The sequence below is a fragment of the Meleagris gallopavo genome, chromosome 19 (assembly GCF_000146605.3).
Source record: "Meleagris gallopavo isolate NT-WF06-2002-E0010 breed Aviagen turkey brand Nicholas breeding stock chromosome 19, Turkey_5.1, whole genome shotgun sequence".
Lineage (NCBI taxonomy): Eukaryota > Metazoa > Chordata > Aves > Galliformes > Phasianidae > Meleagris > Meleagris gallopavo.
Genome location: NC_015029.2, coordinates 457,449 through 472,906, shown reverse-complemented (window position 1 = coordinate 472,906; position 15,458 = coordinate 457,449). Strand labels below are relative to the sequence as shown.

Below are 15,458 nucleotides of genomic sequence, written 5' to 3'. Positions count from 1 at the left end.
TTTTTTCCTCTGGACTTTGATGTTTTTTTTATCCAAAAAAAAAAAAAGATTGTGGTATATTGAGCTGCTCACACAAGAGGATGTGCAGCAAGGCTGTCTGAAAGCATGCTGTCATTTGAGAGGTGACCTAAGTGTACTCACAGGCTTTGCATCCATCTGGTTGGAATAGTCCACACTGATTGTTTCTTGTCATCACCACTGGATTAACCAGGAGAGTAATTAAACACTGATACAGCTTGTCTGTGAACGTCATGGATTCTGCATCTTTTGACAGCTTTGTCATGATTCAGTGTTCTCTACTTTAACCATGACAACTTAAAATCAATGTTGTATGCAAGGCTCAATGCCTGCCTAATGCAGGTCAGCCTGAATCATCATCCCTTGTGGCAGCAGAATACGTGGATGGTTTTTATTACCAAAAAAAAAAAAAAGAAAGAAAGAAAGAAAAAGGAAGGAAAGGAAAGGAAGAAAAAGGTAGTAGTTGCTAGAAGTGTGCTGGCCTACAAAGTCTTGCTCGTGGCTGTGGACAAGCTGGATTATTCTTCTGTATTTAACAGAGATGCCAGGAGATCCAACTTTCCTGGGGTTTGCTGGGGCATGGAGCGCCCTTAGAGCTCTTCAGCTGCTGCTCTTGCTGTGGGAAGGACACTGGATCTTTAGCACAGTTCTACCAAACAACTGTTGTTGAAGCAAATCGGTGTTAAACTGTATAAAAAGCCAAACATCCCAAAGTGATGCCATGCGTCTTGTCTGTAGAGTTGCTGCATTCTTGGCTGCAGTGATGCCCTTCTGTGCTTTGTCCCCAGTCTTGGTGGCCTTCCAGTGTGCACAACTGATGGGGGCAAAAAAGAAACACCTTTGGGCTTTCCCAGGGTACAGAGATGGCAGTTGTTCACAGCTTTGTCTTCTGATGACAGCAATAATTATGTACAGCTGGAGCAATGCTGTTTCACTGAGAGAAGACCTTGCAGCACATCCTTGAGAATTCAGGTGCTTGTTACCTCTCTGCAGCTTGGCATCTGTTGTCTTGTTCTGGTTTCTTGTGTAGCTCACACTATTTTCTCAATTCTATGGCAGTTTTACCTCCATTTCTTGCCAAAAAGGGCCTGCTGCTATGAACCAGACGTGCTGAGATTTGGAGATGTAGTGTGTTGTTCTGTTCATCACCTGCAATAACTGATTTCCTTAAGGATGCCTACTACAGCCCTGTGGTGCCCAGGAGCAGTGTAAGGGTTCTGTTAGCCCCATCCCTAATAATCAGCCTCTACTCCAGCATGTGGACATTACTGTCATTGCAAAAAATTTACTGCTGCAGAAATTTATTTCTGACCTGAAGAATAGGACAGTCCTGTGGTGCCACTCAGACATTATGGAGATTATATTTGTTTTAAAAAGCAGAAAAATGGGAAGCTGCTTACCCCTTACATCAGTGCACAATGTGTTTCCTATATGAAGCAGAGGTAGTTACTTCCTGGAAGCAGGATGCTGTGTAACCAGACTGCATCTTGAACTCAGCGCCGTTTGCTTCCATTTGAAAGAATTTGGTTTTCTTTTCTGAACTTCAGAAAGAGACTGTAAAGTTTGATATCACGGGTTTTAGTAACTGGATTTTTTCTTCCTGTGATGTCGTGCAAACATCTCCCATCCCATTTTCCATAACATCTCACTGAACAGAGGAACAACAGTTGACATGAGGAGTACAGGCAGAAAAAAAATGTTTGTTTCTGAAGCATGCCAACCACAAGGAAAGAGCTTGTGCTTGTGGGACAAAGCACTTCTTGCCCAAAGACAAACAGCTGCTGAGACTTTCAACCCTTACTGACATCTCTTGGTGTTGCAGCACAGATCCATGGAGATTAATGAAGTTCTACCCTTTGTTTCATGGTGTATTACGGTTCTGCAGCCTGCAGCAGAGAACTCCCCAGACCAGTTTCCTTACCGGTTGAATAGGAAGACAGTTCATTTATTCCAGTTTGCTGTTTCAGACCTCTCACTGTGCTGCTCTTTAGCCTGGTGCCCAGGGGCAGTGTGCATGTGTCCATGCCAGAGCAGCCAGCCTGGCTCCAGACTCCCCTGGTCCCTGCTGCTGGCTCAGGCTGCCTGCCTCCATGGATGGGCTGCAGGTGTCTATTTGGAAGTGGGCTTATGGTGAAGTTTACAGGATTCTTGTTGAGTTTTCTGCATGTCACTAGACATCCATCATAAACATTGGTTAGATTTCCACATCCTTCTATCTGAAGGGCTTCTAACTGGTTCTTTGCTTTATCATCTGTGTTATTTATGTAGTGATCTGCAGCTATGCTAGACAAAGTAAGAGACCCTGAGGGCATCATTTGGTGCACGTTAAAAGGCTCCCATCTCCTAGAATATAGCCATGCAGGCTCATCTTGTGGCTTGTGATTCCTTCAGCTTAGCTGCTTTATTAGAGTTTGGGATTTTCCTCTTTCCCTAGCCCCAAAAAGTGATGTGGCAAGAGGATTCTGCTGGCTCCTGGTGGGGCTGGCTCTCCCCTGGCTGTTTGGCAGGACTGGTGGGATAATGTCAAGCCAGGTCTGAGAGTGTATGCTCAGACTGCAGCAGGATTTGTTCCACCCTCAGAAGCTGTTCCATGCACGTGACAGAGAGCTACTCTGAGGAAACCCCACTGTGCTCTTTGGTCAGTAACCCATGAGCACAGTCATTTCTGGTGGGTACCTGTGCCTGCACTCATGTTGGCTCAACAGTAACGCAGGCTTGGCAGCTTGTCAAGTGTTGGCAAGAGTGTTGCAGTGTGCTTGTTGCTGCGTGCTCTGAATTCCTTCCTGCTGGAATTTCAGGACCATGAGCTGATACTAATTTTGCATCGTCAGAGCTTGTTTATACTGCAACAGTGATTTTCCTGCTGTATATTGACTTCTTTGCTTTGCTTTTAAACTGTCATTCAGCAATTTGAGTGGAAGTTAGAGAGGGAAGTGGTGCATTCACTGCAAAGAGAGCTGACCCACTGTGTGTGTGTGTGTGTGTCTGTGTTACACACGTGGATGTTCTCTTTAGACTGGGAATGCCTTAGAGGCTGTAAATCTAATGTGGTGTGTGGTGGAAGGACAGTGGCATTAGCAGCACTCTAAAGAGTTCCTATGCTTAGCAGAGCAGTAAGATGGTGAAGAAATGCAGTGTCAGGATAATATGCTGCCTTTTTTTTTAGGTATGCAACTCCATTTTCTTTTCAGCACAATTCAGGAGGAAGCACATAACTCAGAAATCCCTCACTTGTAATTCCTCCAGCCAGTGTGGCACTTGGAGGTTGCTTTGGGCCACAGTTCTCCTTTGTGTGGGTCAGGCAGTTCTGGCTCAGTGTGAGAGCGGCAGTGTTCGTGATGAAGGGGCTCTTGAGCAGCCTGCTCCTGCTGAGCTGGGAGCTGAGCTCTGAGTCCTGAGAGCAGCGGAGTCTTTCAGGATTCCGGGTGGAAAGCAGCATGGAACAGATGTTACTCCTGCTACAACCCAGACAGGCATTAATTGTAGAAGCTCTTAATGTGCTATGCCAGTCCCAGTAAGCGTAGTGTCCTTTGTGACACAAATGCTCCACTGTCTGTTGGCAAATATGTTAGTTCCTTAACTTGTAAAGCACTAACTAGCCATAAGAAGAGCCACCGTGAGTTGTACAGTCAGCTGCACCAGGTTAGTGCCTCAGCATTTCCACTGCACACTCCTGTGCAGGCTGTCTGCAGGGAACACTGCTTCCTTCCAGATTAAGGATTGTAGATTTTGTTGGTTTCTTTTATGCCTCTCAGATCTAATCTGTTCCAAGCTGTAGGCCTTTTTTTTTTTTTTTTTCTCTGCCTAAGAACGAGTGCTGTTTGTACAGTCTGTATTGATTTGTTAAAGGATGTGGGTATGATACATGGCAGGTTACCAGGAAGCAACCAAGTGTCTGTTGCAGAGAAAGAAAATAGAATCAGGGAAGGTAACTCAAAGGTTCATGAGACCATGAAAAATGTCGGTATCCCTGACATGAGCAAATCCATCAGAAAGTATTAAAAATGTCGAGTCCTGCAGAAATGCAGACAAGAATCCTTCAGCTGGTAATTTCAGCTGTGAAGCTCTCTATCTAAAGATCACTGTGAAGGCATAACTGTATTACATTCAGGGATCCTGGCAGACTCTTAGCTGTGTCCTTAGGTTAATTCAATTTGGGGAATGCTAAAGGATAGTTATGGTGCCTGAGTATCTGCCTGCTTCAGGGAGCACCAGAGAAACAGAAATAATTCTAAGACACTAATAGCAGCAAATGAATCCCCACAGAAGTGGCAGTATATGATCAAGCTTAATTACAGGATGAGGAGATCAAGGCAGACAGTTCCCACTCTGTAATTGTCTCATCCTTGCGTGTTGGACCAGAGATGTTGTAGTTGAGGCCCTGCTGAGGTCATGGGCTGCTCTGCAGCAGTGAGACCAACGGTGTGGCTGCCCTGCAGAGGGGGAAGATGAGCCTGACTTTAGCCCTAAATGCCTGGCAAGTGGCACTCTGCTTCCAAGGGGAGGCATGTTTGTCCTAGAATGTCCTGAGGGTGTTGTCTACTTTGCAGTGATGGAGAGACAGCTGGGGGGAACCCCATGGTGGCGGGTTTCCAAGACGACCTTGACCTGGATGACAAAATCCCCAGCAGAGCTGTGCTGGCAACAGAGCGGGTGCCCAGCAAGAACATCACCCTGTCCAGTGAGGAGGAGGAGGAGGAAGAGGCTAAGGACTCTAGGGTCACACTCACACCTGATGAAAGCATTGACACGGAACGTGAAATAAAAAGGTATGAGGCACAGCCTGAAGTATGGGATTGTGCTGGGAAACTGAGTCTCTTCTCACTCCTCCACTTCTGCATGGCTCAGGGAAAACCTGCTGTCTCTCTGAGCCCATTCCTTCTGCTGTAAGTTGGAGCTGCATTTGCTTGAGCTGGAACTGCTTTATGCAGTATTTTCTGGGGGGGTATTGGTACTTCTAGCAGTCTTTACGATTCAGCTGCACCACTCCTCAGTAGCTTCTGAGTACCGTGCTTCTGTGGTTGCTGGTACATTTATGTTTGCACAAGAGACTCTAACAGCTGCTGAAGGGTCTGTGTGATGAGGACAGAGGAGTCAGGTCTTCAAAGTCATTCTCCACACCCCGTGCTGGAGAAGAGTGAATTGAATCATGTTCTCTACATACCATATCCTGTGGGTAGTGTGGTTGGATTTGGCCAACTGATGTGGGCATCTATGCACCAGCATCCCTGGGGATGCAAGAACTTTCAGCCTTGGACTTACTGCTAGAAATACTGAGTGGTTTCTGTTTGAACACACACACATTTCCCCAGGATGAGCTGTGTCTCCAACATCTCCTGTTGAGATGCACATTGAAGCCCTTGAGGCAAGTTCAGCTATTAATCGGTCGCTGTGCTCTGTTTCACAGAAGCAGAATGGGGATGTGCACAGGCTCTGACAACAACTTTTTTTTTTTTTCTTTCCAGGTCTTCCAGAAATTCTGTGAAACCACAAAGTGAAGCAGTTCTGACCAAAGCAACTGACCCGAAGCCTCCCGACAGTTTACCTCCACATTCTGGGTCTGAAAGAAGCATCAGCAGCAAGCTCAGTGCTGGTCTGCCAGCTGCTGCTGCCACGCCGGCCGTTCAGGCCCCAAAGACCACTTCCCAAAGCAAAGGACATGCTCTTAAACAGAAAGTGGTCAAAGATGAAAAGCCTGAGGAGTCTGACAGTGATCAAGAGGGACCAATAGCTACTCAAATGCTTTCATTTGTTATGGATGATCCGGACTTCGAAAGTGAGGAATCTGACAGCCAGAGGAAGAAAATGGTAAATAGCGTGCATGAATCGCTGTGCACTGCTGCAGAGCTGAGCTTGAAATGTTGAGGCACCTCTGTGAGCAGGGCTTTCATCTGCTCTCCTGGTCTCTCAGCAGCAGTCACAGTAAGTCAGGTGCTAAGCAACCTGAAGAGGCTGATTTAAGCACAAGCCCACTAACACTGTGATTGTTGAAGCCATGTGGCAGCAAGGTTTGTGCTTGCAGACTTCAATGTGCTGTTTATTCTTAGTAAATTTGGAGTATTCAGTCCAGCAGTGTGGAAGGCATGAAATACAAAGCTGATAGATCATTTCACCCAAAGTTTAATATGTAGAGGCACGTGCATACAAGAGAGAGAGCATGCAAGTGATCTTGCAGTCAGTCCAGCAATCAAAAGGCCATAACAGGTTTGCATGGCAATTTCTTACTGAAGCAGGAAAATCTATCTGAGAAAGACTGTCTATAGCTGGGCTAGCTATAATATATCTGTGAGGTTCAGGATGTGGGCAGCTGCCCGGTGCAGGCTGCAAGGGTTGACCCAAACACAAGGTGCAGCAGAGTCCCTTCTGGACCTGTCATGTGTTAAAGATGTAGAAAACACAAGCATCTTCTCTGGGCTCATAAGAACTTGCTGCTCTGCATCTTAGGTATCCCGGATTTCAGGGATCCACACTGGTAGCCAGCAGGATAATCTCTGAAGAAACTGCAGATCATTATTTGTGATGAACAGTTGCTTTTCAGCTGTACTCCCAGTGTCTAGGTCAGCTATTGTTCAGGAGTGTTTTATATGTTTGCCTCATTCCAGAAACCTGCAGGAGCATGGTTGTCCCAGTTTCTCTGACCTTGGCTGCATGTCATGCTGTTGTTTATTAAGTAGTTTTCCATTCATTTAGCATTTCAGTACCTGCTTTTCCTGGCACCTGAATATAAAAGCGATGGTATTTGGGGAGAGTTTATTTCTTGTAACTGCGATGGTAAATGATGACGAGAAATGAGGTTTGTGAGGGAATCAGCTGATGCAGCGGTGTCAGGGAAATGCCCAACCACTTATGAGTGTTTTTCAAGTATGAGGTTTACTGGTCAGGTAAAGCAGTAAAACACCACCATTTGCAAGAAGGAGACGGATATTGCTTAAATCAGCAGCAGAGCGAGGTCTGCGTGGTCAGAATGGAGGGTGTAAAGAAAAAGAGGTTAACAAATTCTGACGAGGATCAGTTGCCACGCAGAGAAGATTATTAAACTTCATCTCCATTCCCATTGTGCAGAGAGACGGGATTTTTGGGGGATAGCCAGTCTCTGCAGCATCCTGTTTTTAGCCCACATTAAAGGGGAAAATTTGCACTGGGAGCACATTCCCTTTTGAGTTGATGAAGGGATTTATTCTGCAAACGCAGGCTGCTTTCGTGGCCCTGCTGCACGTTGCCTCTGCTGTGCTGGACCTCAGAGCTGTGCAGAAGAGGTTTTGTCTGTCGGATATGGAAGCGTTTTCAGCTTGTTAGATTTGATTTTCCCCAAAACAGGGGTGCATCTCCAGGGCAATTAAAGGCTGTTGAGCTAAAGCAGCTGAAAGTCTCATTTTATCCCTTTACATCAGGAATTTGATTTTGGTACTGTGGATGTTGAGTCATCCAAGTGTGATTTCCAGGACCAATGCTATTTCAACTTTTTACCATAGTGAGAAATACAGAGAGCTTATAGGATCATGGTCATTGATTTCCAGCTAACAGCAGCTCAGTTCAGCTGCCGTTTCCTTCTTTCTTCCCCACCTGCTGCCAGCTAACATTTCCCTACACTGGTTGTCTATAGATTTTGGTTGAACGTTTTGCCTTTCTTTCTCTAGGATGAATTCCCTGTCCGGGAAGATCTCTCTGAAATATCTGATGATGATACCTCATTGGCAAAGCCACCGCAGCCTGTGAAATCAACAGTCCACTCCTTTAAAATGAAAAATGATTCAGACCTCTTTGGTTTGGGTTTGGAAGAAACCGGTCCCAAGGAGAGCAGCGAAGAAGGTAAAGGTCACACTGTTTCCCCTCTTGCTGATCTCATTTGTTAAGTACCAGTTTTTTTCCAAAGTAGTTCCGGGGTGTAAGCAAACCCATCTGTACTAAATGAAACACCCTGTAATTTCACGCAGTGCCCTGTGCGAGTCTTTAATGTGATCTAACACAGCATAAAGAACTGAAGTTTTTCCCCTTGGAGGCTGGGGGAACTTGGCTCATCTGTGCCATCAGCCATATATTATTTCTGTCCCATCTGGAAGCGGGCTCACATCTTTCACCAGCTGCTTCTGTCAGGCTTCCTGCTTAGGTTTACATGCCTGGGAGCTCTGAGGCTCAGCACTGCAGTGTCCACTCCCTCAACAGTTTAGCTCAATGTGAGCAAAATGCTGGGACATACCTTGCCAGTTTGTTCTACTTTTGGGAAACGTGGGGTGAGGTTCTTGTTCTAACCTGAGCATTCCTTTCCCCCTCCCCACCACCCACTGAGGGAAACAAATCTTAGGTGTGCAAGTAATTTCTGCTGTCTTGGCGTTTCTACAAAGCATCTCCTTATAGATCTGCCTCTGATGTCACCCAGAAAGATGGAAAGTAAGAACCTTTCTAAGGGGAGAAAAAGCTGTAAGCAGTACAAGTGAGATTTATCTTTGAATGGTTACTCTACCAGTGTAAGGAAGGTCATGATGGCTTGATTGCCTCGGCACTTTCTGCTGCTGAGCAGCACAACTTGCAGTACATACAAGTCTATCTGCAGAGGCCCAGGTTGATAATTAAACATCCATCGAGCACTCTTAATAATCCAACATGTGTTCCTCCTATCTCCTCTTTCTGGGATAGATATAAAAACATATCAATAATCAGTTGGTTGGAGTTTAAACAGCAGTTTGAGTGTGTGGGTATCAAATACTACAGTGTGAAATATGGTGAGTTGTGAAGCATCCCTTGTAACAGCCAAACTCTACCATTCAAGGAGTCTTTGTGCAAACTCATTGGAAGTTCAGCAATCACAGCAGCAGCTGAGCTGTCAGCCACAGCCACCTGGGACAAACATTTTGACAGCGATGGACTCTGGGGCTCATTCAGGGCAGTGAAAATAGCTGCTGCTGTAGAGCAGGGCTGCAGCATGGGTGCTTTGGCTCGCGGTGACGTAGTTTCCACATGCAGCTTTAACTGCAGTGAGTGCTGGCTTGCCAGGGTGCTCTCATCTTCCAACATGGTATCTTGAGTGGTCCTTCTGTTACTAACTGGACCAAAAGAAACACAACTATGCCTGTGGGATTTCTATCTGCCTTCAAGTGTTTAGCAGTCAGAGGCAAATTGTTCCAGTAGTTCTTCCTTGGTTCTGGAATTAATAGCCTGGTGCCCTGTTCAAGTCTTTGGACCAGTTTGTAGAGCTGATATCTGTCTTTTCTTTGATGGCTGTTGTACAGCGAACACCCAGGTCAGTTTTCATAACACAAATAATACAGACAATGTAATACTTACAATTAAACTGGATATATATATATAGTTAAATGAGAGCCTTTTGTTCAGTGGGTGGTGAGGCCCAGCACTGCTCCCAGAGCTGTGGCTGCCCATCCCTGAAGGTGCCCCAGGCCATGGATGGGCCCTGGGCAGCCTGAGCTGGGGGGCAGCCAGCCCATGGCAGAGATGGGACTGGGGGCTGTGAGGACCCTTCAACCCAACTGTGCTGTGATTCTATGAATACCTTTGCATGTGGCTTCAGGACAGTGCGTTTTGTTCTGAGGAATAGAGGCAGGGCAGAATTGCATGGGTTGCTGTTTAAACAGTGTTTCTTCTGTTTGTTTGTTTGAACAGATAAACATGCTTCTAAGGAGAAAAAGAAGAAAAAGAAGAAAAGCAAAGAGGTACTGTATAATTCATCAGAGCTGATCTGCTGTATTATCTGGCAGCCAGGGAGCACAGTGGCTGTCCACAGTGTGTTCTGTGCTCCTGGTGGACTGCCTTCCATTCTGGCTTCCTGCAGCCAGAGCTGTGCTCCTCAAGGTCTGCAGATCATTAACCATTTTTCAGTCTAAAAGCAAACTTTAAGAACAACTGAATTTTGAAAATGTCTGAGTTTGTGAAGTGTAGGATTAAACACAGCAGTGCATGTCTTCTGAGTGGAATCTGATGATAGCAACATGGCTTTTTCCAGGCAGAGGGAGGTCTCAGACAGAGCTAATCTCAGAGACAGCAAGAGCAGTCTGTAGGAGTCATCATCTTTGACATTTCTTCTTGTCCGGTACAGTGGTATTATTGGGCACAAACTGCCTGACAGACCATTGCTGTGTGGAAACCAGATGGTCTTTCCTCTCTTCTGTCCAAACTCGCAGGGGGGTCTTCTGGAATTAGTGCCCAGCCAGCCTCAGTGGGACATGCCTCTCCCTCCGTAAGGTTCCCATCAGAGCCAGGTTTCAGGGCGATCTGTGCTGGGTTACTGGCATGCTCAGAGGATTTATTAATGAGCATTTTCTCATTCTTCAGGAAGAGGAGAAGTCTGTGAAAAAGAAGAGCAAACACAAGAAGAGCAAAGAGAAAGAGGAGAGCAAAGAGGAAAAAGACAAAAAGAAAAAGAAGAAGAGGAGCAAGGAGAAGAACAATGAGATAGATGAACTGGAGGCTTTTCTTGGAGGAGGAGGAGCCAGCATGAGCAAGCCACGAGGAGGTGGGGACTACGAGGAGCTGTAGGCTGCCCACATTTACACGCAGCGGACTTCTGTTGTGGCTGTCTTCATCTTTCTGTACAAGTCACACCAGGATGGGTGCAGATGTGTAAAGCTTTTCGCCATATATTCACTCAAAATGGAGCTGGCAGAACAAAAGCTTTACATCTGCATTGCTGTTCTGGTGGATTCGTTACACAGAGAAAATCCAGCTGAGATGTGTGTGAGTAAGGGGAAGGTTCAGAGCATGGTTATCAGGCCCGTTTCCAGGCTGTGATTTCCAGAGATGCCCCTTCGGGTTGCTGGCAGGGTGTAGGAGGTGAAGAGGACCTCTTCCAGCTCCACCCCTGCTATATGCCACTCCTGCACACCTGAAGCTCCTGTCTTGTTAAGAGGAGTACAACAAACCATGCTGCATGAATGCATCGTGCTCGCCTGTCTCAAGTCTTTAACTTTTTATCCTTCCTATTTTTTAATGAGAAAGGTGTATTGGCCATTGCTCCAGTCAGCAGTTGATGCTTTAAATCGAGCAGATCGTGTTATGGTACAGCAGCTGCAGGACCAGAGTGAAAGAGAGTGCGTGTGATTTTGGAGTCCTTTGAAAGGGACCTTTCTGCACAGCAGCTTAATTAGCACTCACTGGTGCTGCTGTTGGAATTCATGAAACCCCATTGATTTCCGTGGCCCCAGTGTCTCAGACACTAGATGTAAGCTGCTATGCAGTTTGGGAAAACAATGCAAAGTGCAAAGCAAACCTGAAAAAGAAAGAGGAAAAAATCAGTGCTTTTCTGCATTTCCCACCCTCGAATTTGCATACAGTAGAATCCCCTCCTTTCGGTACCTCTCAGGGACATGACTCTCATGAAATGAAGATACCAGAGCTTCAGGACTGTCTACAGAGCAGCATTAGCATGGCAAGGCATTTGCTTCTCAGGCAATTTACAGTCACGCTTTAAAGCACCGGCTGCCTCTCTGCACCGAGGGACAGCAGCTGTAGCTCTGACAGCCTTTCCCAGTCCACCCAGTCGATATTGCAGAGCCCCCCAGTGTGCTGCCCTTCCCTGCCCCAAGCAGAGAGCTTCCTCCTACCTACCCCATGAGTTGGGGAAGCCGTTAGATTTTTTGCTTTGAACATGGACCCATGGATTAGTGCCTCCTCAGTAGCATGGGTTGCAGCTGGGTGGGCTCTGCAGGGCAGCCCTTCGCACTTCTGCATCTCAGCAAGCTGCCCCTGTGTTTGATGGAGCTTGTCAGTTCTCCACATCCCCTTCTCTTTTGGTTCTGCTGTCCCTTCTGCAGCTCCCTGCACGTGCTGTGCATTACATTGCCCCATTGCACCTGGGTTGATTTGAGGTTTGGTTTTGTTCTTCCTCTCCCATTTTTGTTGTAAACTGTCAACCGTGATATCCAAGTGGGAATTTTCTACTGCATCCTCATAAGGCAAGGCGTTCTTTTGATTCCTTGTCCACTTCAGAGCTTAGATTAGCAGGCAATTAGTGGCTCTATTTTTTCCCCCCAGCCCTCAAAATGCTCTTGTAACTGTTTCTTACAACAAGAACTGGGTTTTTCTGCATGAGGAGCATATTGTTCAGGTCTGTTTTGCTTTAGCACTTGCTAATTCTCTGAGCATTACTGCATTTCTTGTGACAATGTAGGGAAATTGCATGGGACAGTTCAACCTTTGCACGTGTGGGGAGGAATGTTGGCAGGGATGCAACCATTCTGTGGCCTCACCTGGGAGAAGGCAGGCGGGTATCGGAGCTTCAGCTGCCTGCATTCCTGAAAGCGCTTCTGTTCTGTAAAGATTTTGGGTCATGTTCCATTCTGCATCGAAGAATCTGGCACAATCCATTCTGACTATAAAGCTCTGTTGTACAACTGCCTCTGTACATCATCTCTGCTGCTCGTGTGTCTGCCTGGGCTCGTGAGCGGTGTGTCCCTCCAGGATGTTTCACAGGACAGTTCTGGTGCATTGTCAGACGTGGAGGAAACGGGCTTAAAAAAATGAAAAAAATCACTAAAAAAGGAAACGGGATTAAAAAATCATTGAGAAAAAGTTGAACTGAAAAACCACGAGCTTTTCCCCCAAAATGGAGATCTGTCCTGAGGGAGCTGCTGTTGCACACAGCGTTAGGGGGAAGGCAGTGCTGCTCAGCTCCGCCTCCTGTGAGTGCAGCTCGGGGGGCAGCAGAAGGCAGTGCAGGCGCTGCGTTCCTCTTGGCACCGGTTTCTCTCTCACCTGGGCCAGATTTGACAGCCAGCAGGAGCCTCTCTGCTCCCTGCAGCTCAGGCTCATTGTCAGCACAGGGAGCTGAGACAACACCGAGCAAAGATGAGTCACTGTGTTCTAAAATCCTCTTTTAGAAGAGAAGCAGAGGCGGGAGCTCTCTTAAGAGCCCAGGGAGGGGATGTGGCATGTCTTGGCTTTGGGAGCAAGGCCGGAGCCATCCCTCCCCCTGATGTGGGTGAAGTGGGAAAGTGGAAGGGAACAGGAGCAAAAAGGCACTTTTTAGACTTCCACTTCTCCCTTTTTCAAGAAATGCTGAACTGGTTGGGTTACAGTGTGAGGTGTAATCCAGTTCTGGCACTCATGAGTGAAGGGAGAAAGAAATAGGCCTTGTCTGAGTTGGTCTTACCCTACCCAGCCTTTGGAATAAGCTAAATATAAGAAGTGTGTGTACGTGCCTGTCACTGCAGGGAAGCTTCTGCAGGATCACATGATGAATATAGTTCCTCTGAGCATCTCTAGAGGGACCAGTAGATTTGCTTTGGAGTTTGTATTAAAAAAAAAAAAGAGAGAGAGACCTTGAGGCTGAAGAGCTGTGCTTGCAGTTCAGTGCTGGCTGGAGCTGCGTGTCTTAGAGTGTCTCATTTGGTACTGAGAGGAGGGAGAAGTGCAAATCCATCACTGCCTCTGTGGCCAGCTTCCCAAGCACGGGATCAGCTGGTATAGCTGCTGTGCTGAGGTGTGGGTGGGAGCTGCGTGCCCCGCGTTTATTTTGGGGAGCATTCGTTGCCACCCTCCTCCCTGGGGTGGGAAGGCACAGCAGGACGGTCGGCAGCTCCCGTTGCTGTTGGCAGTCCCTGTGTGTGATTTGATGCCGCTGTTGTGATGGGACCAAAGTGAAGTTGTACTCTGAGAGCAGGCAGATGTGTGTCAGTCTGCCCTGTGTGCCGGCACCACCGCAGCCAGTGCTGCCTGCAGCCCACAGCTCAGCTGCAGCTGCGTGGCCTCGAGTGCGACTGCTCCCTGTGCATAACCCAACCTGCGGTCCTGGGCAAAGCCAGCGTGCCTGCATGGTCCTTCTGATGACCCGAGTCTTAGCACAAGTGGCCAGCCCTGCTTGCCAGAGCTCTCGCTGGTGTTCATCTGTTGGTGGCTGTCACAGAACTCATCCCTGCAGGAGAACCAAGCTGCTTAGTGCTGCTGCTGAGCTGAAGGACTGGCTCATTACCTGACCTGTGCCTTGCTCCATCTCCTTGCCAAAATACCAGGTAGAAAAATAGCACAGGACAGACGGACAGGTCCTGGCAGTTTCCATGCCTGCAGACCAGCTCTGCTACCAGCATCCTTGCAGGAAACTGTACTTCTGCCTCCGGGCTGAGGAGCTGTCTGATAATTGCTGTCCACATTTATTCTTGGCCAATTTATGCTCATTTGTTCCTTTGCCAGCACTGCTGTCTGGGTGCTGCTGCCCCAGCCCTGCATGGCAGTGCTATGCGTGCCATCCTTGCCGTGCTTTCAGCCAGCCTTGCCACCGCTTCTGCTTTGAGTTCATCTTTCTGAGGCTGTGCCAGTCCAGATGAGGCTGTGCCAGGGCTCGTACTTAATGCTTCCAATGTAACACATCTCCTGCAGCATCCTGGGGTGGTGCTGCCCTTGTTCACAGCTGTACCTTGCTGCAGGCTCACAGATGGCACTTCATCATTCCCCAAGAGTTAGGAAAAGGGCCAATTGTGAGGAGTGCAGTGCTGCTGCACTTTGGGGCACTGCATTTCACTCTTTATCTTGTTCTTGTAAGATTTTCCCCTGACTTGCCAAGGCCTGGGATGGGAATTTGCTTCCTTCCCCCCAGCAGTGAGTGTGAAATGGTCATTGAAGCTGGGGTGCTGCCTGCAGTGGGGCTCTGTTCCTCGCCAGCCCCTGCTGCTCACCCAACCTTCTGTGCTGCCCCCGAGCCCACCAGTGCGCGGTTTGGGGAAATCCCGCAGTAGGATGGGCTTAGGGACCGGTTGCTGTAACCTAGCAACAGCCTCCATCGCGGTATAATGTAATTAATCCAGAGTTGGCTCGGTCTGCTGCTTAAAGACACCGGGACACGTGGCTGAGCCTTTTTAACTTGCGGTTTTGCCTCCAAAGCCGTCCTCCCGCACCGCAGGCTGCAGATGTGTGCCGGGCACAGTCAGCGCCCCGAGATGCGCTCAGCCTTTCCCAGGGCGGCGGCTGAGCACAGAGCTCAGACCCAGCGCTGCACCCACAGCCGCACCTCTGCCCAGGGAGCGCTGCGGGGCCGCTGGCTGACGCCCGGGTTGCAGCGGCGTGGGGGAGGCCAGGACAGCGCTCCGGGTTCAGCCGGGAGCCGGTATCTGTGCGCACGTGTGCCCGAATCGCGGCTCCCGGAGCATCCCGGGGTGATGCGGTTGGCTCGGAGAGACCTGCGGAGAAACACGGGCCGTGAAAGGTGCAGAGGAGCAGCAGGAGCAGAACGCAGTCCCAGAGCGACGGTTTTCTCTTTGGTCCCGCTCCGCAGAGCACCCGGCAGCGGTGCTGAGCCGGCAGCGCCACGGGCTCGGGCATCGGGGAACGGATGTGCTGAAATAAAGGCAGCGGTGCGGGGATGAGCCCGGCGGGGCCGCAGCACAAATCCCGCCGCACCGCCGGGAGCTCCGCACGAAGCTGACCCGAGAGCTTCTGCAGCGTGAGGCGGCCGTGCCCCCTGACCAACCCCGCTGGAGCCGTTGTGCCCCGCGTCCCCG

The 15,458-nt window shown here is 48.5% G+C and overlaps 1 protein-coding gene across 2 annotated transcripts in view; it reads left to right on the top strand.

Moving 5' to 3' along the window:
- RABL6 (RAB, member RAS oncogene family like 6) overlaps positions 1-12,370 on the top strand; it is a 52,420-nt gene extending 40,050 nt beyond the window's left edge. For both annotated transcript variants that reach the window (XM_010720684.3, XM_019621319.2), the window contains 5 exons: positions 4,569-4,787; positions 5,484-5,826; positions 7,656-7,827; positions 9,634-9,683; positions 10,303-12,370. In XM_010720684.3, coding sequence (XP_010718986.2) covers positions 4,569-4,787; positions 5,484-5,826; positions 7,656-7,827; positions 9,634-9,683; positions 10,303-10,506 — 988 coding nt within the window. In that variant the 3' untranslated portion in view covers positions 10,507-12,370. The remainder of the gene's footprint in view (positions 1-4,568; positions 4,788-5,483; positions 5,827-7,655; positions 7,828-9,633; positions 9,684-10,302) is intronic.
- The last annotated feature ends 3,088 nt before the right edge of the window (positions 12,371-15,458 follow it).